This window comes from Triplophysa dalaica, chromosome 4, assembly GCF_015846415.1.
Source record: "Triplophysa dalaica isolate WHDGS20190420 chromosome 4, ASM1584641v1, whole genome shotgun sequence".
Classification (NCBI taxonomy): domain Eukaryota; kingdom Metazoa; phylum Chordata; class Actinopteri; order Cypriniformes; family Nemacheilidae; genus Triplophysa; species Triplophysa dalaica.
In genome coordinates this window covers 17,375,066-17,399,511 of record NC_079545.1, presented here as the reverse complement: position 1 = coordinate 17,399,511, position 24,446 = coordinate 17,375,066, and the positions used below count along the sequence as shown (strand labels likewise).

The following is a 24,446-nucleotide window of genomic DNA, read 5'->3' as shown; positions in this document are numbered from 1 at the left end:
CAATTAAAATGAGCTATTATCTTATATTATATTGTTAAGTTTTGTTGTAGCATAAAGAGTGCCAGTGATTCAGCTGCTGTAGCTCCCATACAGTCATTATTCAGTCCTCACCGGAAGCTGTCCAGGGTCCTGAACTTATTTGACGTTTCTTTGATATTTTACAGGTGCAAACATGCGGAACACCATTACTAACAGTAAACTATGCTACACAGATGAATGGATATTGCTGGTCAACGCTCTTTATGATAAAATGCCAAAATCTTTGTTGATAAAAATAAATCGGATTCCTATGCAAAATTGGTCAGGTTCAGCAAAAATATCATCATAGGCAACATAATTCTACACAAATTATAGCCGTGTGTCCACACCCACAGAAAAAAAGTCTCCACATCGGCTTGTCTGTGATGCTGGCCCTGGGTGGAGCAAACATCGGTCAATGGCGTGTAGCGGGGCGGAATCTGTGTCTGGAGACTGATCTCTCCCGGAAGTGGGTGGTTGAATCGCCACTCGGTCATTGCTGGCTAACGGGAGATCGCTGGGATGAAGGAGAGTCGGGGACATTCTTGTGGCTGACACATATCATACGAGACGGTTTTGAAATTGAATTATTATTATCAAATTTGTTGCGGTATATCCGCAGAAACATCACGAACGCGTTTTAAAAGACCCCAGACACCCCGCCGCCAAGATGATGGAAGAAATTGACAGATTTCAAGTACCGACCGAGGCAGAGATGCAACCTTTTGTAAGTTAAAGCAAATTTACTATTTAACAGCGGATGAAACCAAAGATGTTTTCAGTGGGTGATTAATAACATTTTCGATGGATGAAATTTGGCTTAGTGTGTAATAAAGGAATGGTGGAGTGTTTCATTGATCTCACCGTATGTCGTTGCTTCAAAGGGTACTGTTGTTTAAAAATATAAAATACCGAATAAATTCTAATATAAGAGGCCGATGAGGTCTCGTATGTAGGCTCTGACTGATGTTTTTTTTTAGCTTGATGTTTTAAGCTATATAAGGATGCTACTGTGATGCTGCGCGCAGAGGACACCGCGGGTCTCCGCATCGAAAACAACATCAGCTTTGGGGGGATAAACAGTTATTTTAGAATATAACTTTAACTCAGGTTATTCTGACATCCAAGAAAAACATTCATCGTAACGCCGTCGGTAGCATCTGTGTATATAAAACCTTTTACATTTTAAATTAAACCATGTTTTATCAAAGGCCTGCACCGCCTGAGATTGCCTCATCATGCAGAATACGTGCTGGTATCAGAATAATGTCCGTACCCCTCCCACCCAGCCCCAAATGCATCAATGATTCTCAGAAATATAACCACCTTTATGTTCGAATAGACAGCTATGGTCCACATTTAACCCATGACCCATGCCATTTAAACAAGCACATTCATGTGCTCCACTGGTAACTTCTAGAATATGTGTTAAGCAAACTCAAGGAGATGCTTATGAAAATGTTCTGACTGTAATTTTATGCACGTGATGAATAATGCAGTGTGTGCAGTTTTTGTAATAAGGAATAACAAAGTACAGTATGTCACATCGCATCTGTTTATTATCCTGTGTTTTGTGGTCTGTAGCTTATCTGATAATGTTGTATTTTATATTCATATCAGTCAAACGATGTGTTGTTAAATGAGCGGACAGAATCGCAGCTTCTGCTAAATATGAAATATTCTGCAATTATTAAAAAAAATGTAAAACATGTAACAAAAATGTATATACGTCAACAAAAGTAGAGAGTTGTGACAATTTTTGGTCCTTTTTGTTTTGCCACCAGGATCCAGCATCATCAACCACATCAGAGGCAGACTCAGATACCAGGGAAAGCGAGCCGGCCACCCTGAACTATAAACCTTCTCCTCTCCATATGAAGATAGGTGAGTTGTGTATTATTCCACATTGCCAAAACTGTGCAGTGCTTTTTTAAATGCAATGCAGTCCTTTGTATTATACAACATGGTTAGATTACACTTTAAATGTTTTGACTATAATTTTCTTCTGTACAGACAAACAGAGAGAGCTTGTTAGAAAAGGATCATTGAAAAATGGAAATGTTGCAAGCCCTGTCAATCAACAACCCAAGAAAAATAACGTGATGGCCAGAACAAGGTACAAATACTGGAAATCTGGTTTGAAAACATCATGTTTAGCATGAGCATTTAGCATATTCTGAGATTAATGTTAACTCTCTTTTTTCACTTTATCCAGGCTAGTGGTTCCCAATAAAGGCTATTCTTCTTTAGACCAGAGTCCAGATGAGAAACCTTTAGTTGCTCTAGACACAGACAGGTAGGCTACACAAACATTTCTACACTTATTTAATTATGTCCTCACTGGACAGAAGCCTTAAATTCACTGTTCTCACCTTCCTCCACAGCGATGACGACTTTGACATGTCTAGATATTCCTCATCCGGATACTCATCAGCCGAGGTGAGGTCTCTAAGGGAACAGGTACCTATAACTCTGGTTAATGTCCTAAGCCCCATTCCACAGCCATCACGAAAGTGGATTTCCGTCTCAAAAGTCACTCACAGCCGCATACTCACACCTAATCTTTAAAAGCACTGAAGTCCTCTTTGTTTTAGATTTCTCTCGTGATTCTTGTAGGTCAACATTTTTCAGTTTCATTTGTACTGGTGGTCACTTGTGATGGACCAATATATAAACATAGCTGATCATTCAGCTGATATTGGGTCATTTTCAGCTTTGTCCTGATACATCGTGCCTGATTGGGCGGTTAACAGACGTATAAGCAGACAGTTAATTTTAACCCACAGTCGTGTCAATAAATAGTGCACATTTTGTATGTTTTACTAAATTTTGAGTTAACAATGAGCACAGAAGGTATTCATTGAAATTCAACTATTTTGTGTGCATTAGTACTACTCAAACTTGTGGCTGTATGTATGGTACCCTCAAACCAAATAGTCAATTTGAAAAATAAAAAAGTGACAAATTTCATTTGATATTAAGTAACTGTTTTATTGTTAATATCTCCATTATATCAGCCATAAAAAAAAGTAATATTGGTCGACCACTATTAACCACATTCATTATGTTATTTGTGTCATTGCATCATTAAATCAAAAAAAAATCCTAATCAAGCTATAAAACAAACTATGTTGGGAAAATGTGGGTCCTATTAATCAAAAACAAATAACTACTTTAACTAAGTTAACTTATTTTATTGAATTTGGCATTTGTTGCAAAGCCCCTTACAGTATGCAGCGCATGCTAACATGCTGTTTATTGCCTTCTACAGCAGATAAACCAGGACCTGAACATCCAGCTTCTGAAAGACGGATACAGGCTTGATGAGATCCCTGATGATGAAGACCTGGACCTCATACCACCCAAATCTGTCAACTCAACCTGCATGTGCTGCCAAGCCACCTCCTCCACTGCATGTCAAATCCAGTAATCCCCCTCACCTCCCCACCTCTCTTGCTCCTTTTTCTTCCCTCATTATATTTCAAACCTCAGATAAGACATCTAATCAATTCTACAGAAGGAAATGTACAGTAAATGTTATGATTAACAAGATGTGCAGGAAATTCTAAACACACACATACACATACAAAGCACACTTCATGTGCAAACACAAAAATACACACATTTACTCTTAACATGACTTTTATTGGTTGCTTCCTCCTATGGCAGGATATGCACTGTTTTGCTAATAAGCTGGGAGAGTCTGCTCACTTTCACCTCCTAGCCAGCATTGTGTTATAATGTACGTGAACGTAGAACAAATGAAGCATTAAAATGGCTTTAATTGTGAATTATAAAAGACCTTGATGTTACAGAGAGTTTAAAATAGCATATCCACTGAATTCATGTTGCACTCATTGCATTAATTGTCGTTATGGTACATTTTTATTTATATATGGTTCTGATTGGATGTTTATTGTTAGTGGCTGCTATTGAAGCTATACTGGAGTTTGTTTCTGTTGAACATTTTGCATGTTGGTGCATTCATACTGCAGAGCTAATGGCAGCCTTGTCTGAATGTAACATTTTCCTACATAGCAAAGATAAGTTATTTTCAACATTGATTAAACATCAAATCAATAGTTTTGTTTTATTCCTTTTGATTGTACACGTTTATTTATTGATTTAAATCACACTTAAATCTGCACTGGGTTATATCATATCATAAAAAAAGGAGCTATTCCTACATAGTGATATTTGTTTGAGAATCTGAATTGATCTGTATCCTTCACATCTTAAGCTCCTCTTAGAGTTTTAAGTATTTACATATTGCACAGTTAACACACAAACGATATGTTTTATATTGTACCTTAAAGAATGTTTTTTGAGGGGTGAAATCATAACACTCTATGTCATTTTTTGTCATTTCATACTAAGAATACCAGTTTGAATATACAGAATGATTTCTGTAGTCACTTTGAAAACTTTTTTGTACGCTGCGGGCTCTAACATACACTTTACCATTGGTCTTGAACTAAAGAATGTCAAGTTTGATATTGATCAACTTCCTAAATTAATATTATTTAAAATGATTGTTTATGGTGGCAATGATAAAACCGCATTAGGTTCATATAGGTGTTCATATTCAATCCATATAAAAGTTTCCCCCTTTTATGAGACTTTGAGTTTACATAAGAACATATGATGTGTTGTATTTACACTTTGCTTTTTTATGAATCTCAAAATTCAAATTTTATGATATGTGAAATAGTCATATTTTCACATTTTGGTCTGTTCACCTATGAATAAGATTGTGTAACAACCTGATGTATTCAATTCCAAGCATACTCAAAAATGGAAATTTGTTGATGGACAAAAGCTGTGTTTTTATGTTGCAAATTACGTGAGAATGTCCATTTATGTATTAACTATGTTGTTATTGGTTTCAGTGATCAATAAAAGCAGAACCGAATTGCACCCTTCTTTTTTTTGCAAAGAAAGCAAGCAACTCTATTAAACACATCGCTTTGTTTTAATTAGTTACCCTGTTTACACAATTCACAGGGAATGCCAAAATATGCATGTTGCAGTAACATTGACGTAAAATACAGAATGTTAATGTACAATTGTAGTGGCTCAAGGTCTTCAAGATCTGTACAAGAATACATTTTATTTAACTGAAACATGGCCATTCAGAAAAACAAGTTAAGTATTTTCTAAGTTTATTTCTAAATAAATTGCACAATCTTCAAAACAGAAGGCACATCAGAGTGCATCATTTTTATGAAAGTGTATTTCAATCAACCTACTTCTTAATTTCAAGCTTACTTTAAAACCACAGATGAAGAAGCAGCAAGCACAGAACATTTCTGAACATTTGGTGACGATAAAAGTCTGTTGATCGCTAATAATATAAAACATTAAAAGAATGTATAAACAGATTTTGAGTAAAGATCCAATGAATGCATCTGACTATAATTCATATATAAAATAAGATTTGTGCTTATGTGTTATTGTGAAGCACAACGGCTAGCATCATGGTAGACTCACATTGAACTGATATTACATTCATAGGTATTTCAAGTTAAAAGGTGAACAGTGGAAAAACTGCTCCTAGTAAAAAAACTGCTCCTGAAGTCAAGTGGAACTTGTTAATACGACCTTAAACAAGCAAACAGCAAATCTAAACAACAGGTCTGTGTTGAGGCCACAGGTCCCTCATCTCATGTACTCCCATAACACACCTATAGATGGGGGTGGTGTTGTCTTTTAACGAGTGAACTTGGTAACTGCCTCATTTTACCTCAACACACATAAACTCTATAGAAAATATTTGTATTTTGATAAGGATTTCTTCAGTGCATCGAAGAATGCACTACATCCATCGCATAACTGAAATTAGGATAGGCAAGTAAGATATGGCTGTCATTAAAAAATACTCACACAAAGCGAAAGTGCGTTCCTAGGTACTTGCACTACAAAATAGATATCTTTAACTGAAGGCAACAGGTATTCTGTATTTAAAAAACATCCAACATTCATTGCGATACACATTTGTGTGATTGCCCGTTTGTTTCAAAATATACAAAAAGGTGTAATACGCCTTCCCTTGACATATTGGTTAGTAAATATTTTTCTTTTTTTCAGAACTGAAATCAATCCCTCATATTATATTTGTGTGGTGTGTAAATAATACGTACACACATCAATGTTTTTTTTTTAAGTAAACCCTTAAATCATCACATTGTTTCAAGAGTTGACGATTTCTGTCCGTCCCGTTGAAGGGATTACGTTATTCCTCAAACACCTGCTGACACGTGATCACCGGACCAAGATGATGATGTCGACGTCGAACAACGTCGTCTTCCGGGGGGACCCTCGAGCATACTGGGGTGGAAGCCGACGTGTCGGCGGGCGTGTTTGGTGAGGTGATCACTTCGCATGAAGCATTTGTCGCAGAGCGGACACGTGAACCGCTTTTCTCCGGTGTGCGTGCGGAAATGCCGCGTCAGCTCGTCAGAGCGTGAGAATTTCTTCGTACAGCCCGGCCAGGTACATTGAAAGGGCCTCTCACCTTAGAAAATACCCAAAGATGACAGAAATTTGAGAAGCTTATAAAACAATAATTTTACTTCAAAGTATTTTCTTTTTAAGTTAATTGTGAAATCTTTAAGAATAATATTTAAAGCGTTAATAAACGCAACATTGTTACTCATGCGCATATTGTGTTACTAGTTCTGACATAGCCTATTGAATCTTTGGAGGGTCTGCGCTTTGGCTACAATGCGGCACCGCGTGCCGGATGTTTACAATGGTTATTTCGGGGGAGGCGTGTACTGTGACGTCATTGTTGCGATGTTAGGTTACATGCGGTTATGGGGTGTCGCATTGAAGTATGCGGATGATCAAGAACCGCGGTAACTACGACACAAGTGGATACTTATCAGTAAAAATATAATTAAACAGATATATTCAATGATACTATGATAAACAGAAATCGCGTTTCCCTCCAATCAATGTGTGGCGGCTGATGAACTAATAAACTGCTTTCGTAACGACACTATTAAGCAATCCGTGATCGCACGGTATTCTCCAGAATAACAAGAAATTTAGGAAGCTGTTTGATTACAGTGTGTACTTTTCCACCCCTGTGTGTACCCTTGCGCCCCGCCTGCGGTTACACCCACCTTAACATGAGTTGCAATTCCTGAAACGGAACTGTTTCAAAGAACACTATGACGTTGACTGTATTACAGAAAAATAGATAAAAAAGGAATTATTGGCATTACTAAAGATCACTGTACACATAAGCATTTTACCGGTGTGTACTCTGACGTGCGCCTTCAGATGGGACGACTTGCCATATATTTTCCCACAGCCAGCATAGGGACAACAGTGTCTTTTCTCAGCTGCAACATTGCCGGTCTGTCGGCTCCGTGTCCTTTTCACCCTGCTTGCGTTCTGTCTGCAACGCTCTGTAAACGCATTGATGTGTTTTCCCCGGTTTTCCCTGACGCCGGCTTGACTCTCCGCATCGCTGTCCACCATGCATTTAGAGCTGATGCCAGTGCCACGGGTACACGGGATACACTGATTTAAGTCCAGAAGTATCATTGCCACCATGAGGAGAGTCCGACTCTCTTGACTGTCTTCAGATCCCTCCACGCCGGCTAGTATGTCTGAGCGGTTACTGCCCAAACCGTTTGACACCGGGACCAAAGCTTTTGCTGCAATATCAACGTCCGTCATAGTTTCACACATTTCCTGTAAACGGAGAAAGCAACCAACTCCAAATATTTTAAAACAACAGTTTCCGCCGAACTAAAGTGTGGATAAACAGACGGCAAGATAAAGAAAGGTTGTAGCTTCTCATCATAGGCGCATTCACAGGCGACTGTTGAAAACGTGGCTTTTCGCTTACACGTGTCTTTTCCAATGTGATTAGGATGGCAGTGCTCCTTATAAATTCCAGGCGAGGAATACAATCGCCTAAATCAGATCGCTTTGGTTCACACACGCAGGTTATCTAAGATGACCTCTGTGTCTATTCCAAACGGTATAGAAAGCAAATCAGACTGCTTTGAAACTTTGCTTTGTGTCATTCCTTTCCTCTACCATAAGTGCGTCAACTCGGTGCCGATGTAGTGCTTTCTGTAACATTCTGTACAAAACTACTTCGCGGAATCCCAAGGTGTCATCATAAAGCTCGTTCCTGATTGGCTTTCGAATCCAAAAGCTTCGCTGAATGCAGTACCAGGAATCACCTAGGTAGCACGAGAATGAAGGTTCAATGAGCCAATAGTAATCTGAGTTTCAGATGATGGGCGTAACATAAGTAAACAGGAACTAAAAGCAGAACGTGTCCATAGCGCACCGCACACACTGCAGCATGCAATGTACAATTTTAACACCGGTTGAAATTCTCAATACACTGTATGTAAGCAATACACCTACAGCAAAAGCATTGAAGCGATGTATGCACTGATAACGTGAAAATCATTAGACATTAAGATTAGACAGTGATCTTAACCGCGTATGTCAGAAACTATTGAGGTAGATATCAGTTAAGACACATTAATGGCTGTGACTAACTATTGAACTTTGCACAAGGTTGCAACAACGTTAAATGGAAAAGAGCAGTAAAAAATTTCCTAGGAGGCTATCTATCGTAGTCCTCACATTTCTTCATTTATACTCGGCTTTCATGGAAATGATAGCGAACACAGTAACCCCAGGCACGTTTCAAATGTAAATCCCTTTAAATGAGGTTATTTGAGCAGGCAACATGACCTACATATGACCTGCCTTGCTAATACTGAGCCGGCCCCTCTGAGGGGCTACTGGATAAGGAGAAAGTAGCCAATGGGAGCAAACGTAACACGACCCTTTTCGGAGTAATCTCCAGACATAAGGATGTTCACATTCGGCCACAATTCTGAGAAAATATTGACAACGAAGGGAACAACACTTAAGACCCTTATAATATTTCAAGAGCTTGCTCACAGGCATGCACGGCAGAATATACTAGGTTGTTCCTAACAAGATTACACGAGTTTTAATAAATGGAGCATTCCTAAATAGTAAGCTTGTAATAGAAGGCGAAATACATTAAGACGTGTGCTTTTACTTTCTTTATAATGCTTGTTAACAAACGTTATATAGGCTACATATACGCGTGTTACATTATATACTTTTCTTTATATGTGTTTTCAGTAAAAGGGATTTCATCATTGCAAACGAATTCACGGGGTTAGATTAGACGTCGTTTCTAGATTTCTCTTCTGAGTGACCACACACGAAACAAGTGTACACATGCCCAACAAATCATCATCTGATGTAACAACAGTTCAATACATATTCAGTCACGTTGTTGTTATTTCACTCGAACCACCTTCAGACACACGTGTCTGTTTTTGAGGAACAGAATGTACCTTGTCGTGAACTAGAAGTGAACTTGAACGCCTCCCGATGGCGTGACAACGAAAGTGCAGGCAGCGCAGTTTTGTACTGCGTCACTGCTGTGCTTAAGCAGAAACAGCACACATACCATTTCCGCTCTCAGGAATCGGTTACTTTGGTATTCTGTCAGGAAAACTGCCTTCCGGTGTGAAAAAAATGGTTTGCATTACGAATGCCATCAGCAGTTTATCATTAAACCAGTTCAACTGTCCTCAATGAAGTGAGTTTTGGGCCTTATTCAGATTTAATGGTGTTGTCTTGGTTCCCATCCACCACGAAAATAACCAGTAGAGACCCACATAGACCATTACAGTTTCCATTTAAATCAATACAATTTCCATTATAACCATTACATTCAGTGATGGTTTATAATGTTTTCCTGCAGGGATGGCACTCATATGAGCTATCTGGAAAGGTGCATTAGGTCTTGTAAACATTGCAATGAATCAACATTTACTCTCCATCTGGAAATGTCATAATACACAGATGAGATGTATAGTGTACAATGATGTATATATGCAGTCTTTTTTATTTGATTATACATGCCAAACATCCTATTCACAGGAATACAGTATACACATTTGTATTTGCATCCAAAAACGCAACCTTCTTCTGTAAGAGGACAAAAGACCCCTCTCATCCCCACTCACTGATCTCTCATAATTCCTTCAAGCTCATATCCTTTGGAAGAACAACATGCATTTAAAGAAACTAAATTAACTGAGACTTTTCAGTTCAAGCTACAGCATTATTGCAGAAACATGTGCTTGGAATTCAGCAGACAAGTGCTCACCAATAAGTTTAAAAAGAAGAGGAGGGGAAAACCTGACTAAAAGTGTTATACAATTCACAACTTTTTATGCTACAGTATAGGAAAATATTAAGAAAATACTGTACATAAAGTTATAAGTCATATCATTTGGCACACTGGGTTGTTATAGTGTAATGTCATCTATCAGACAGAAAGTTTCTCTTAAAATCCTATTATATTAAACTCATTTTTACAGCCACAGAGAGATTTACAGATCATATACAGATCATTTACATGTGGAAAAACAGGTTTCATAAATACTCTCACTACCCCAACAAAAACTCTTTGACAAGAAAGTGAAACTGGATAGTGAGATAAACTTGCATTTAATAATTCCCAAGAGCAATCACATTTTCTGTCTGCTTTTGCTGGAACCAGTCCAACAAGAATAATCACATCGTTCAAAATATAACAGCATACGTATGGGTTTAAGGGCCTGTCCTGTTCACTTTTTACCTCCATTTTAAGGCGCTTTGCAGTATCATACCACCGGGTAGAATTGTAAGTGAGAAGGCCCAAATAAATAATGTTTGGCATAACATGAAGCAAATTGGATTAACAACAAATCCTGTGCGAATATTGATCATCAGACAATTGAAAACCACAGGGATTGGAATTACTGCTATGCACAAGAAAATAGTTATTTTAATACTTTTTTTGGTTCACACTCAAGCTAACACAGAGTCTACATACCATTCGGAACATTGTGACAGTGCAACAAATATATTCAAATCTCACAGCAGTATTGCACATGAGTAAGGCAAATAAAAGAATCCTTTCATATATGCTTCAAAGTTTTGTGTGGACTGATTATAATAGATTTGTGCACATTACTGTATTGCTTTAAAATGTCATACATTAATGAGGGCTGCACATTAATGGAGAGGAAATAGTCTGTGATATGATGCATTAAAATTAATTATAGATGTCTTTAAATTTATCTCTAAAAGGGCCAGATCTCTTGATTATCCTGAATGCCCACCATAATAAATCAAGTCAATATAATATTTTTATCATAAACAACAGTTGAAATACTACAGTATACACTGTATGTAACATATACATTAATTAACCGAATGTGGAAAAGAAAATTTCAAAGGCATTTAACAAAAATAAAAAATAACAGAAAATGTGATTACACTTTTATATCATAGGCATCTTATACAATGGGTGTTTATTGGGCCCTATATGAACTGTGCTCATTTGTTTGCAATATTTTACCTGTCCCAAAACGGAAACATCATGGTTGATTTGTGATCAGATTGTTGTGCATAATAAACTACTGCTCTAAAGTGCATAACACTTTTTACCGGTCGACTCTCTGTGGTGTCTTGCATAGCAAGTCAACATATAGTACCTGTTCTGTGAAAAGATACACAAATAAAATGTTTTTCCCTTTGCTTTAAATTAAGTTCTCTCTTCAGTTTACCACTTGCAGTTCGTGTGTGAGTCTGAAAGTTGTGTTTGGAATGGCATACTACCATACTAATACTGTTTTTCCAGTATTCAGATTATATACTGTGTAACATACAAATTACTATATTTGTCAAAATGTGCGGTATATAACCTTTGCCACAGGGCTGGACCTTTCATTTAATATGCATTAAAAACTTTAACGTCCCCTTGTTCACTCATTATCTGATCAGACTGACAAAAGTTGACTTTTTTTACACAAAATTAGATTAACAATGCAAAATAATTACACCTCTGGTGTATAACTACACCAGAATTAAACATGCAACAGGTCAATTAAACATAGTCAGGTCATGAGACAACAGCATGCTATTGTTTGAAATGTGTCAAACAAGTGTGTACTTTTTCATATACTATTTTTTAAATAGTATTCAGTATACAGAATGTACTGTGCAGTATGTAGTGTGCTAGTATTCCATTCCAACATGCCTTGAATATAATGGTTTGACTGATGGTTGAAATGAGCTGAAATTGGTGCTCTCTTGAGAAGAATGAGAGAAAATGCAGACAACAAAAGACAAAACATGAACACTTATGCCTTAAAAATGTGTTGTATTAAATAGAATGATAGAATGTGTTTACTGACACAGTATGAATGTGACACTATTTGATAGGAGCTGTGTAAAGTCGTGGCTAAAATTGGCAGTGATATAAATGCAGTGTTTTGCAAAGTTTCTACTTAAACTGCGGTGGTGCTCATTCAAATTCTTTATAGATTATTATGCAGAGTGATCAGACGTATTTTAAATAATTGCAAAAAAATGCAACTCCCCAGATGTTAATCCCATATGAAGAACCTGTGGTCAATCCTCAAAAAGCAAGTAGATAAGCAGAAGCTCACATATTGTGAACAACTCAGAGCACTAATAAGGCAAGAAACGTTCGCCATCCATCAGGATTTGGCCGAAACTAATATCCAGCATGCTAGAGTGAATTGCAGAGGTTATGCAAAACAAGGCCCAACACTGTAAACATTGACTCTTTGCATATATTATGTTTTTACCAATAAACGCCTTCACACTTAAGATATGCTAATTTGAGATATATCCAGTAGAAATATGTGGCAAAATAATCTACAAATACAGAAGCAGCGAACTTTCCAAATTTATGTCACTGCCAATACTTTTGGCCACGACTGTACGCAAAAACACCCTACAAGGATCTAACAGCCCAAAGTATTTCAAAATTTCAATGAAGTTTATCCGTTCTTCTAAACACTCTATATACTTTCAACATTCTGGGCAATATATGTGTATGTTTAACAAATTTGTGTGTTTAAAATGACAGAACATCAGTTTTAAAGGTCTTTATGTATACACAATAAATTTTAGCATTACATTGTATAGAAACTGTTGCACTCATGAACTTTCAAGTTTCAGTTCATTTTCTCCTTGCTCCTACCATGCCTGTATGAGATAAATGTGATTAAGTAAAAATCATGTTGTGGTGTGAAAGCTGGAGAAGTAAGAACGAACTGGAAACTAATGTTGGCCTAGCAGTGTCTGTTAAATCTCTAAACATGTGTGAATTTGCATTGCAATGTTAAACTAGGAAATAAACAGGAAGTTGATTGATAAGACATTCCAGTGTACAGCTAATTACCCACTCAGACAGTACTAATTATTGGATCGACCCTTGGATTTTTAACGAGGTAGAGCCATCCTACAGAAACTAGATCTACAATCCCATTTCTACTTGTCTGCCATCATCACGTGTAATTATGTCTACTATCAAAACTTCGGAACGCAGAGGGTTTGGCAAGTTTCCTCATGGACAACGAGTCTGTCTTACCCTCCAGCCTTGCCCCAGCCCTGGCCTTCTGGAAAGGATTCCTTGAGCTTCCACGACCCTTGTCCATTTTCTCACTTATGGAAAAACTCTTTCGGGAGTAGATGTTGGAGTGGGAGTCCTCTGAGGAGGAGCAGCTGTTCGCTCGCTCTAGTCTAGAGATTGGTGAGCAGAACGGACCCCGTCCCAAGCCTAGTCCTAGGTCTGCACCTATTCCCCCACTAGTGCTACTCTGCCCCCCCTTACCTGTGTCTGCTGACCCCTCTGCAGGCTCCTCGGCATCAGACTCTGCGTGACTGAGCTCAGCATCACGCTCAGGGTGCGACACACCCAGGTCCTGGGGCTTATCGAACGTGAAGGAGCCTCCAGGTGAGTCGGATCGCTCTGGGACAGGGTACTGGGTAGAGACACAACGAGTGTCAATGCAATCTGTAATGCTGGTATATTCCGCTGCCTTAACTTGCACACCCATGCCCCCGTAGTAGCCCCGTTGTGTGAACATCAGGCTGTGTGACTTAACCAAAAGGGACTCGTCCATGAACAGAGGTCCCTCTGCAGACAGGAAGCGGCTGCTCTTGGAGCGCTCAAGAACACCGGCTGACGGTGGCGGCGAGGGGTCCAGGTCCCATGGGGGAAGGGTATCTCGCAGAAGGTGGGCAGAGCAGAGTGATAGGTCAGCCGTGGCACTATCCTCAAACAGGACTGTACCATCCGACTGTCTTTCACTTCCCCCTGCCCTTCCACCGCAGTCCCGACCCCCTGAGAGCACAGCATCCATGATCTCCGAATGAAGGGAGGAATCTTGAGCAAGTGTTGGAACAGCTCTGACGGGCTCCAGGAAGCTTTCGGTGGGTGGAACATCCTCTGAGGCGGACACATAGATGTCTATGCATGATGAGGGGCGGAGTTGTTGCTGCACTGATAAAGTATTCAAAGGCGTGGGCTTGGACTCTTTGGGCCCTGCTCCAGAGGATACAGACTGTGAACTGTTGGCCCGATGGAGGCTGAACAATCTATCTTTAATGAAACCTTCCGCCCGATCTGCCCCACACCTGTCCTTGGAGGAGTTGCTTACATAGAAGGAGTGACTGCGGACGCGTGGGGCCAAGGCGGTTGGCGACGTAGGGGAAATCGACTCTTCCCCACCTTGCTCCAGAGACTCCTGAAGCCTATAAGAGTTACCTTCTTGGCTGTTGAAACTGCTTTGGCGGAGAATGTAGTTTGTATCTGTGCAGTCAGATGATGTCCTTGAGCGTGCTTTGTTGACTTCACCTCGATCAATCCCAGTCACCCGCTCCAGTGCTACAGCGATCCGACCAATCATCTCCTCCATCTGGGCAAGCCTGATGTCCACAGTCTGCAGGGATGCTTTCATGAAATGTTCCCGCTCATTCACTTCCTCCAGTCGCATTGCCATGTTCTCCACCCTGAATGTTCAGAATATTACAGAGTATACTGTTATTCTACAGTTTCTACATTTAGTAATGTAGAAAAAAACACTAACCCTTTCTCTCAACAGGAAAAGGTCTTACTTTTGTTGAAACCAGTAACTTTGCATTGGCACCTACTGTATTATTGCTCCTGTATGACATATCGCTTATTGCTCTCTAAACTCTTTGTAAGTCGCTTTGGATAAAAGCTAAATGACTAAATGTAAATGTAAATTGGTCAGACTTTACTTTGTTAAGCTGTAAACAAATCAACACCATCAATAGGCATAAGTGTATTAAAATGATTTTTAGTCCGTAATGCTTCTTAACCTTTCAGATGTCACACGTATTCTCTCGTCATTGGAGGAATTGAAGCGGTCATCTTTCTCCCTGAAATATTCCTCCACGCACTGCTCCTCAAAGTCATGCACCTTTTTCAGCTCATCTTCAGTGATGAAGAGCTCTGTGAGGAGAAAGAGATGACACAAGATTATCACAACAGTAAGGCTTCATATTTCATGTTGATTTATTTGTTTTTACGATATGGCAGTTCGTTATTTTGAACATATCAATGTCGCTCTATCAAGATATATGCATGACATAACATCTGGCAAATAAAGTTATCAAAGAGAATGTTAAAGCTGAAGGAAAAGTTTCTTCTCATTAGCTGCATGGTAGCTGTCGATCTGAAGCTTTCAGTGTGTTGCATGAGCAATATATCACTCACTCAGCCCAAAGTCCCTCTCATCCTCATCGTGCTTCCTCCAGCGACAGCAGAGATGTTTGAGGACCATAGTAATGTGGCTGAAGATGATGAGTGGAGGAGGAAGTACAGGACGTTCATGGAAGGTCATGATCAGCTGGTACCTCTGGAACTTCCATACCTGGTTGGAGATGGACTTCACTTCGAAGAACGTGTTGCTGTTACAACCAAAGACAACATTATAGCACACATACATCACTCATAGAGAGCTAACAGTACATTTACTGTACATATTGGGTGATGATTAATATCGCACAAAAAAGACATCAATTTGCAAGCTATAGGACTTGAATGAAAGAATAGGTAATAGCATAGTACTTTTTGTACATTATTGTTTGCCATTGACAGGGTTTAGGTCACCCTCTGCGGGCAGTTTAGAAACCTATATACCATCTGAATATTCTTGTAACTTACTTGAAGACAGCAATTAGCAAATTAACCAACAGGATGTTGGCCACCAGCAGGTAGCAGGCCATTATTGCTGGGACAATCCAAGCTCCAGTCTTGCAAGGTGGGAGAGACATAATGACTCCATCTTCTGTGGTGATGTTCTGACCACAGGGAGCTGTTAAAATAAACAATTGAGGACTGTGCTGTATAAATATAGGTAAACTGGTAGACAAAAACATTACAAGTTTTAAAAATGTATTAGAGCAAAACAGCACACAAACAGGCACTCTCACTCTCACTCTCCAGCATGACACATGCTCAAGGAGTTTAAAAAATGGACCAGTCAAAAGTGGGTTGTGGATCAAACTTGGATGAAAAGACTCTATGCACCGAGTGGATTTCACATATATTAAAAATATATTCCACATGTAAGCTTGCATCCCCAATATATTTAAACAGAACTGTTTAAAATATATTGATATTAAAATGTACAGCAGTCCTTTTAATGGTTGTTTGCAGGTAAGAATGTATTGAGAATACATCATACGTTTTTCCAAATGGGATGGTTCAGTTGCTGTAGCTTTCAAGGAGAGGAAAGTCAGTCAGGTTGAAATAAATTTACACATTTGTGTGTATTTCATTTTTTTAATCACACTCAGAAGCCCAAAGTGAGAGAACTGAAGTAACATGAGTAAACATCGCAATTTATTTTTTAATTTCCAATTCACACGGTCAAAAACTCTGACAACTGAACCACGTGAAAAAACTTCAAAATTGATGAGAAGAGGCAAATGCATCTTTTGATAAAGGATGTTTTACTGATATGAAATGAGTCTTTAAAAGAATATCTGGATCTTATTTGGAGATGTAAATAGGCACCAGTGTGTTGCATGCTGTGTTATTTATGCACAACACTTGATATTTATATTACATTTTGAAATGAAATGAGTGTGAATCACACTGACTTGTAAAAACTTGAGTGTTAAAGAACCTCAGAAAATGTTAGCTTGGAGGTTCCTGTTGTTGACTTTAGCATGATCAAAGATTCAAGTTTCCATGATAGGGTTGTATTTGTGATTCAGAAAATGTAGCTGTCGTAACACTGTGAACATCTTCCCCCACCACGGAAACCTGGTCATTAGCCTTGCAGTGCCGTGCAGGGGTGTCATACACTCAATGACCATCAGTGGGCAGAGATGAGGCGATGACATGGCAGTGAAATTTAAAATGGCTCTGGTGACAGATAAAAATCTAGCATTATTTATTTATTGGAAATTGCCTATATGGGATGGACCACTGTTACGCCCAGTTCCTTGAGTGCGAATGTAATTTTCGACCAGCCTGTCATTCACTTTGTGCTGTAGCTTCCTACTATTCACATCTGAAACAAAGAACGAAAGCGTTATTTCAGCTCTCTTGTCTTTGGGCCACCCACCTCACAGCACACACACACACACACACACACACAAACAAACAAACAAACAAACGACTGACAGTATGAACACAATAAACATGCACGTCTTCTCTTTATGAGCAAACACACCACAAACTCAACCGCACACAAGTCCTCCAAACTGCAGCTAAAGGAAGCACGGCCTGGTTTTGATATTCTTTTGTTTTCATGCACGAGTGAAAGTTAATCTGACAAGAGAGAAGATCTTTTGCTGCAATCAGGCTGCTAGAATTCATGGGGCCCTGAGACAAAATTATGAATAATTTAGGCTGTCAAAGTTGACTCTCTTCATGTAGGCCCACTGCCAGATTTAATCTGTTGTCTAAGTTGAAACAGAACATTTAAGTTAGTATTTTACGTCACCGAAACATTGTATATTATTCTTAATTACATCAGAAGTACAAGCTGCATAAGTTTCAGCCCGGGAGGCTCGAGCTCGAGATAGAGGATGATGTCACCACAGCGTGGCAGCTTTGAATGATTTCCAACTTTGTGCTGTAACAACTATATGTTTCTTTTAACATGTTTCTATACTCCTAATAATCAGGAAAGTCAAAAAGGAGAAAGAGACGTGAGTGATATGATATTTATGCATTAAGGATAAGTTTCAATTAAAATAAAAACTGAGCATAAACGTGAACATCTACTCACTGCTTAAAATAATCACTAGAACAATCTAAACAAAACATCAATTTGTGCAAAAAGGACTGTGTCAAAAATAACTGGTTTATGAGGTGGACACTCAACACTTATACCATTGAGAATGATCTAGACTTACTGTAGGTCAGCGCATAACACTGCTTTGTGTACTTTTAAGTTGTGCTTTACCCAATTTAACACATAAATGTTTAAACAACTCGTAAAAAGTAAAGCTATTAAAACTATTAACAAAACTTTAACAAAACTTTCTATTCGCCCTTAAAATCTGTCTTCTGCTTTAGGTCAGTCAAAACTGTTGTTTCCATCTTCATATGTGGGCATGAATAATCCATTTAGATACATTTTCTAGATTCATAAAACTTTAATCTGAGATGAAATCACAAATTTTGAAAATCTTCACAACAGACTACAATATTTACTTATGTAAGATGGTTGATCTGATTTATATTGCTGCGGAATGCTTTTTTATCTGCAGTCTTACTATAAATTAGACAACACTATAAATCTTAAAACCTCTTTGAAACAGTGCAAATGTTTCATACCATCTTGTAATGACAATTTAATTGCAACCATTGACAGAATATCTCACTATTTATGAGAGTACACACAACCATAAAAAGTGTCATCTACAGTACATTGCCAAACAAAATGTTTCAACTGCTATTAATTAGAAATCTAGAAACCATATCTCTCTGAATGTTTTTGTTATCAGAGGACACTGATCACATGTGTGACAGACCACCACATTTCTTCAAACTAACTATTAATAAACCATAAATACCCCAGCACTGAAAGGTGTAATTAAGAAGCAGGTCTTACGGTCAATTTGGTCAGCGAACACCTCTCCATAAATCATCCAATAGGGCATGAAGAAGATGTTGCGTGCCAGCATCCAGGACGGGTCTTCATTGGGATTTAGGATGGCTTGCCGTGCCACCCCGAAACTCATCAGCACCACCAACATGATGATCACAAAATACATCATGTCAATCATCTTCATTCACCCCCGGTTTTTAGAAGGCGGAAAAAAAGAAGAGAAAAAGAGAGATTAGGAGCGTTAGAGTTAATTTTAGGCTTCTTAGTATAGTTTACATGTTTTTTTTAAGGTGCATCCAGCATTTCGTTTATGTTGCACTACCAGTCATTGACCAAAAAGTGAGCTGTCTTCTGTTGGTCATGTGATCTCAACATGCCAGCTCTCATGATGTAATCAATTCAGATAAAATTAAACAAAATGTATATAAATGTAGCTCATTGGTAAGAGCATGGTGCTAACAACATCAAGGTCGTGGATTCAATCTCAGAGGATTGCACATACCTGGAAACAAATGTATAGGATAATGCTATGTAAGTCACTTAAAAGATAAAAGCGTCTGCCAAATGCAGAAATGTAAATGTACATATTATTCCTATTTTTATATATTAATATTATTCTTCGTCTAGTATAAGTGTAAATGTTTTATTCACATTTTTTCTTAATTTTGCAGTAAATCATTATTAATATGGGACGGTTCATCCAAAAATAAAAACTGTCATCGTTCATTCAAAACCTGTATTTAACACAAAAGATGTTTTGAGAAATGTCTCAGTGGTTTTGTGTCAATAGTCAATGGGGACCAGTGTTGTTTGGTTAACAAGGTTTTTTAAAATATCTTCTTTTGTGTTCTGCAGAAGAAATTCATACACGTTTGGACTATGCCACAATACTTTTTTTATTTTTGGGTAAACTATTTCTTTAAGACATTTACAGTTCAATCGCCACGCTTTCAACATGTAAAGATGTGCTTTTTGTTTTCGGAGTAAATGACCGTCCAGTTTCCCTTACCATCTTGCCAATCATCATGACGTATGGGCCCAGGTATTTGTTCACTCCAAAGATGTCAAGCAGTCGTATGTACCAATAAATGATATTGACACAGTAGATGACCCTCCCGTAGCTCATCAGCGGTGGGTCCTGCAGACGGAGAACCATCCCGATGGAGAAGATGAGAATGGCCATGAGGTCAGTGATGTTCCAGTATTCCTGTAACCACACTTTCACCTTCTGTAGGAGCTTGCCTGGCTCGGACATGAGAATCTAATTGATGGAGACAGTGATACAGCAACAAGCTCTGAACAGATGTAAAGAATCAAGAATCAAAAACCATTTATAAACCATCTATAAACTGAACACCAAAAGAGGGCAGTAGAAGACAGCAGAAGATTTTCCAGAGGCAGAACTATTTTTAGAAAGATGCAGCTCATGTTCCAGGAGATCATAACGGCACTGTAAATACAACTGTGAAGGATCTGAACACTGGAATGTTACACATATTCTAAACTAACCACTTTTTGGAAATATAACTAAAGGCAGTGACATATGAAAGTATCTCAAATGCTTTAAAAATAGTATATTGTTTATGCCACTATTCTGTATTTTCTGTATATTTTTTAATCCACAAACAGAAGCCAAACTTGGTTTATTTGAGTATTTTTTATATATTTTTGGAATCTATTCATTAATTTTCAGTAATGCCTAGGAATGTCTCAAAGACATTTGATGTTGATATTTGATCCTCTTTATCGTTAAATCCATCTTTTTTGTTTTGTAGAACAGTATCCAAGTTGTCAAAACATTTTCTCGATTCAGCTTGTGTAGTGCAAATGTACTGATGCCACCCTAACTGAGATCCAGATGTTTTTGTGTCAAAAACATGCTGCTGTAGTAATAATAAAAATAATCTTAATAATCTAAAACTCTGAAAATGCATTGTATTAAACAGCTTACATTCATTAAAGGAACAGTTCATCCAAGAATTTCAATCTGTCATCATTTACTCACCCTCAAGTTCATTCAGATCTGTATAAATGTCTTTATTCTGATGAACACAAAGGAAGTTATAAGAAAGAATGCCTGTAACCTAACAGTTCTTAGCCATCATTGACTACAATAGAAGGACAATTTACAAAAGTCAAAGGTGCACAAGAACTGTGTGCTTTCCGACATTCTTCAAAATATTTTCAACAGAAAAAAGGAATTTATAAGGCAATTTTTCCTACTGTGGTAGTCAATGGTGGCCAAAACTGTTTGATTACAAGCATTCTTCCAAATATCTTTCCCTGTGTTAATCAGAACAAATAAATGTATACAGATTTTGAACGACTTGAGGGTGAGTAAATGAAGACAGAATCTCCCTTGGGGATGAACTGTTACTGAAATAGTTTGCAAAGCAGGTGACTAGTAGTGTGTCCCCAGGTTCAGAGATAAAAAACACTGCATAACAAATGCGAGACTGATCTTTAATGATGCTTTACCTCTCTCATCTTCTCGATTCCATTGGTGAAGATGTAGGCAATAACAATCCATTCCTGGGAAGAAGGCCAGAGGTCCATCTTCACCAGCACAATAAAATTGAAGAGCATCAAGTATCCTACATAGGCCAACTGTGAGAAAACATTTTGATTAGAGAAATAAATAAAACTTTTGCCTGTTTCCGCTCAAGCAGTTAAGAACATTTTACAGGTTTATACTTTGAATTTAAGGAATAGAGGTATATGCTTTTATTTCACCTTTTTATTTGAATGCTTCTATTTTGCTGACAAACAACATAAGTGACTACACAAGATGGGAAAAAAAACATTGAACTCCCTCTGCAGTCTAAGGATATTGCTCTTTTTTTTCTTTTGCAACATATTTTGTTTTGCGCAAACAGGAGGAAGATTGATATACACTCTCTAACCAGAGGAGCAGAAAAATACAGCTCGGTGAGAGACAGAGAGAGACAGAGAGAGAGAGAAAGAGAAGAGAGCAAATAATGAAGAAACACAGCACATTGAGCTTATTTTTTTCATCTTTAGGACCTTGGAGATTTGTCAGATTCATGGCCTACATTTAAAACATAGATGGGAAAAAATAAAAAACTATCCTGTTTTGATCTGCACTTCCAAAAATTTGAACCGTTCTCTCCCCCATGACATGGATTTCATCACTTCATTTTCGACATAGATTTTAAAAATCAGGTTTTAAAAAATCCCTCACAGTTCGGTTTAACCGCACATGGCACAATACTGTTTGTCTGTATGTGACACTGTACTATACTGTACTATTTTTATTTCACTAAAATGAAAGCACAATAGGTTTTTACCGTGTGAAACCAGAACTTGACAATAGGAGCGTTGTAAAACTCGTAAATTTTGCGACCCACTGGGATAAGCCGATGACGGTGCTGTACGTCTTCAACCTGTTTCTTACGAGATGCTTCCGCACTGACATTTCCAAGCATAGCCTGGAAAAGGTAGACAGGACAGGAACACAAAAGAAAAAAGGAGATGCTTTTACAGACATTTGCATACTTTGCTTTTTACCCAGAATTGCATGCAGCCGTTTTAAGCACTGCAATGCAATACTGAGGGCTGTGACAGGTGAGATATTCAGTATGAGCTGGGCATTGGTGATTTTGCCTGGGAATGATTGTGGGATAGAGAGAGAGAGAGAGACAGAGAGAGAGACAGAGAGAGAGAGAGAGAGAGAGAGAGAGGGGGATGAGAATGCCCAGTGCCATGGGTTTTTTAGACCCATCTGTAATCCAAGAGAGGGGAGTTTATCCCATTAATGAAAAATATGGCACACTCTTGGACATCATGGAGGAATTGTATTGCAACCAATTTATTTCCTGTTTAAGCTGTCTTGCAAACTACACACCTAAATCTAAATTGCAATGACAAACATCTTGTTTATTTTACAGCTTTTCTGTATCTGCAAAAACAGATTTTTTTCACTGCGTCATAATAAATTGCAATACAATTGTCGTCTCGTGTTGTAACTTTATTCATAGTGAAGTGAGGTGCAAAGCTTCAGTTTTTGCAGCTGTGTTGTATAAGATCAGACCAACCCAGTCGTTTGTCCACATTCAAGGCTTGGACACATTCACCCCCGCAGAACAAAATTTTAGAGTGACACAAAGTGATTGTGACAACCTGCATATGTTTCAGGTTTGTTTTGGAATCTGGCGTTCTATCCCTGTCTCAAAAGAAACTTTTTTTACATTCTGGGAGAGTGTGGATAAAAAGAATAGTATGAGTAGACACCTAAATGTCGTGCCTTGTCCATTTTACAAATACAGTTTATAAATGCACTGTAGGCCTACTTTGTGCGTTATTGACCCACACAGGTCACTGGCAAACCCAGCAACTTGGACATTAATGTGTATTTGAGCATTAAAGTTCGAATCCTACACAAAATTGTCCAATTGGAGAAATGTCATACAATGTGTTTTAAATTTCAGATCACGCAGACTCCCACTATGATGACTTTGCCGGTGCAGGGGTAATTGTGATAAGGCCTTAGTCTTGGGATGACCTGTTTCTTTAAAGCAACACTTGATACTTTACAATGGACGATTATCTGCAATATTCGTGCAGTTTTTGTGTGAAAGTGAGCGGTACATCTGGTTCAACTTAAAAGTGAAGGTTGCAGTCATGGAGATGGGCAGATACCGCAGGTAACGTAATGCGATGGGGATAAGAGCCTTCGACATGCACAATGGTGTCGTCGTAAATGATTAAGACACAGGCAGCATACACAGTACCGTACTTCAGACGAGACCCTGGTTAAAAGAAAAGAAATAGATAGACAAAGACCAAGGCAGACGGAGACACGATACAACTCCACAACCACGCGCCGTCGCTTTGACAACGAGTTACGAAGAAGAGGGGACGAAGTAGAAGAAGAAGGGTGTGGACGTGAGGGGGATTCAGAGAAGGGGCAGGGTTGGTACGGTTCTCCTAGAAGAGAAGTCACGGACTCGAGAAGCGACAAGAAAATGGAAGCGTATTTGAGGGGCCAAATTGGGGGCAGGACTTGCACAGAGCAGATGTGCCTGAATATGTGTGTGTACATGTACTAGTGTGCGAGTGTGTCAGACTACACGCTAGGAAACGAGGCGAAGGTGGGTGCTCTCACCACGGAGTTGTACTGCGTCTCACAGTAAGATCTTACTGTGAACTCCATGTCTTCCTCGTCTTTGTCCTTAGCTTGTTTGTCAGTTTCATCCACATCCTTTTCCTGCAGGTAGGTGTCCTGATCCTGAGGCATATATGACATTTCGTCCTTATTTTTAAACTCGAGACTCAATATCCAAGGGGGGAGAAGCAGACCCAGAATGACCTGTCAAACAAAACAGACGAACACACACACACAGGGCATGAGAGAAAAAAATCACAACTGCTTTTCAGATGATAGTCTGTGACCGTCACATCCGTAATTGGACAAAAAGGATCTGT

General features: G+C 38.6%; 3 protein-coding genes across 4 annotated transcripts; 1 reads left to right on the top strand and 2 right to left on the bottom strand.

Annotated features, from left to right (window-relative positions):
- Window positions 1–497: 497 nt before the first annotated feature.
- fam219ab (family with sequence similarity 219 member Ab) lies at window positions 498–4,935 on the top strand. 2 transcript variants are annotated; one of them, XM_056746653.1, is made up of 6 exons: window positions 498–745; window positions 1,803–1,902; window positions 2,032–2,134; window positions 2,234–2,314; window positions 2,403–2,457; window positions 3,290–4,935. In XM_056746653.1, exons 1-6 carry the CDS (start codon window positions 689–691, stop codon window positions 3,446–3,448), a joined length of 555 nt encoding a protein of 184 aa, XP_056602631.1. In that variant the 5' UTR covers window positions 498–688; the 3' UTR covers window positions 3,449–4,935. The 2 variants fall into 2 exon arrangements, with proteins under 2 accessions (XP_056602631.1, XP_056602630.1); XM_056746652.1 differs by having other exon boundaries at window positions 2,403–2,478.
- A 228-nt stretch (window positions 4,936–5,163) lies between these two features.
- Window positions 5,164–8,101, bottom strand: klf9 (Kruppel like factor 9). The gene is made up of 2 exons (XM_056746651.1): window positions 7,278–8,101; window positions 5,164–6,532 (listed from the first exon to the last, which is right to left on the bottom strand). The coding sequence occupies exons 1-2, from the start codon at window positions 7,717–7,719 to the stop codon at window positions 6,258–6,260; spliced, it is 717 nt and encodes a 238-aa protein (XP_056602629.1). The 5' UTR covers window positions 7,720–8,101; the 3' UTR covers window positions 5,164–6,257.
- Window positions 8,102–8,211: 110 nt separating this feature from the next.
- trpm3 (transient receptor potential cation channel, subfamily M, member 3) lies at window positions 8,212–23,739 on the bottom strand. Its single transcript, XM_056746647.1, has 9 exons — window positions 22,310–23,739; window positions 21,480–21,608; window positions 20,011–20,262; window positions 19,005–19,179; window positions 17,352–17,453; window positions 16,097–16,247; window positions 15,647–15,840; window positions 15,250–15,382; window positions 8,212–14,916 (listed from the first exon to the last, which is right to left on the bottom strand). Exons 1-9 carry the CDS (start codon window positions 22,445–22,447, stop codon window positions 13,410–13,412), a joined length of 2,781 nt encoding a protein of 926 aa, XP_056602625.1. The 5' UTR covers window positions 22,448–23,739; the 3' UTR covers window positions 8,212–13,409.
- Window positions 23,740–24,446: the final 707 nt, after the last annotated feature.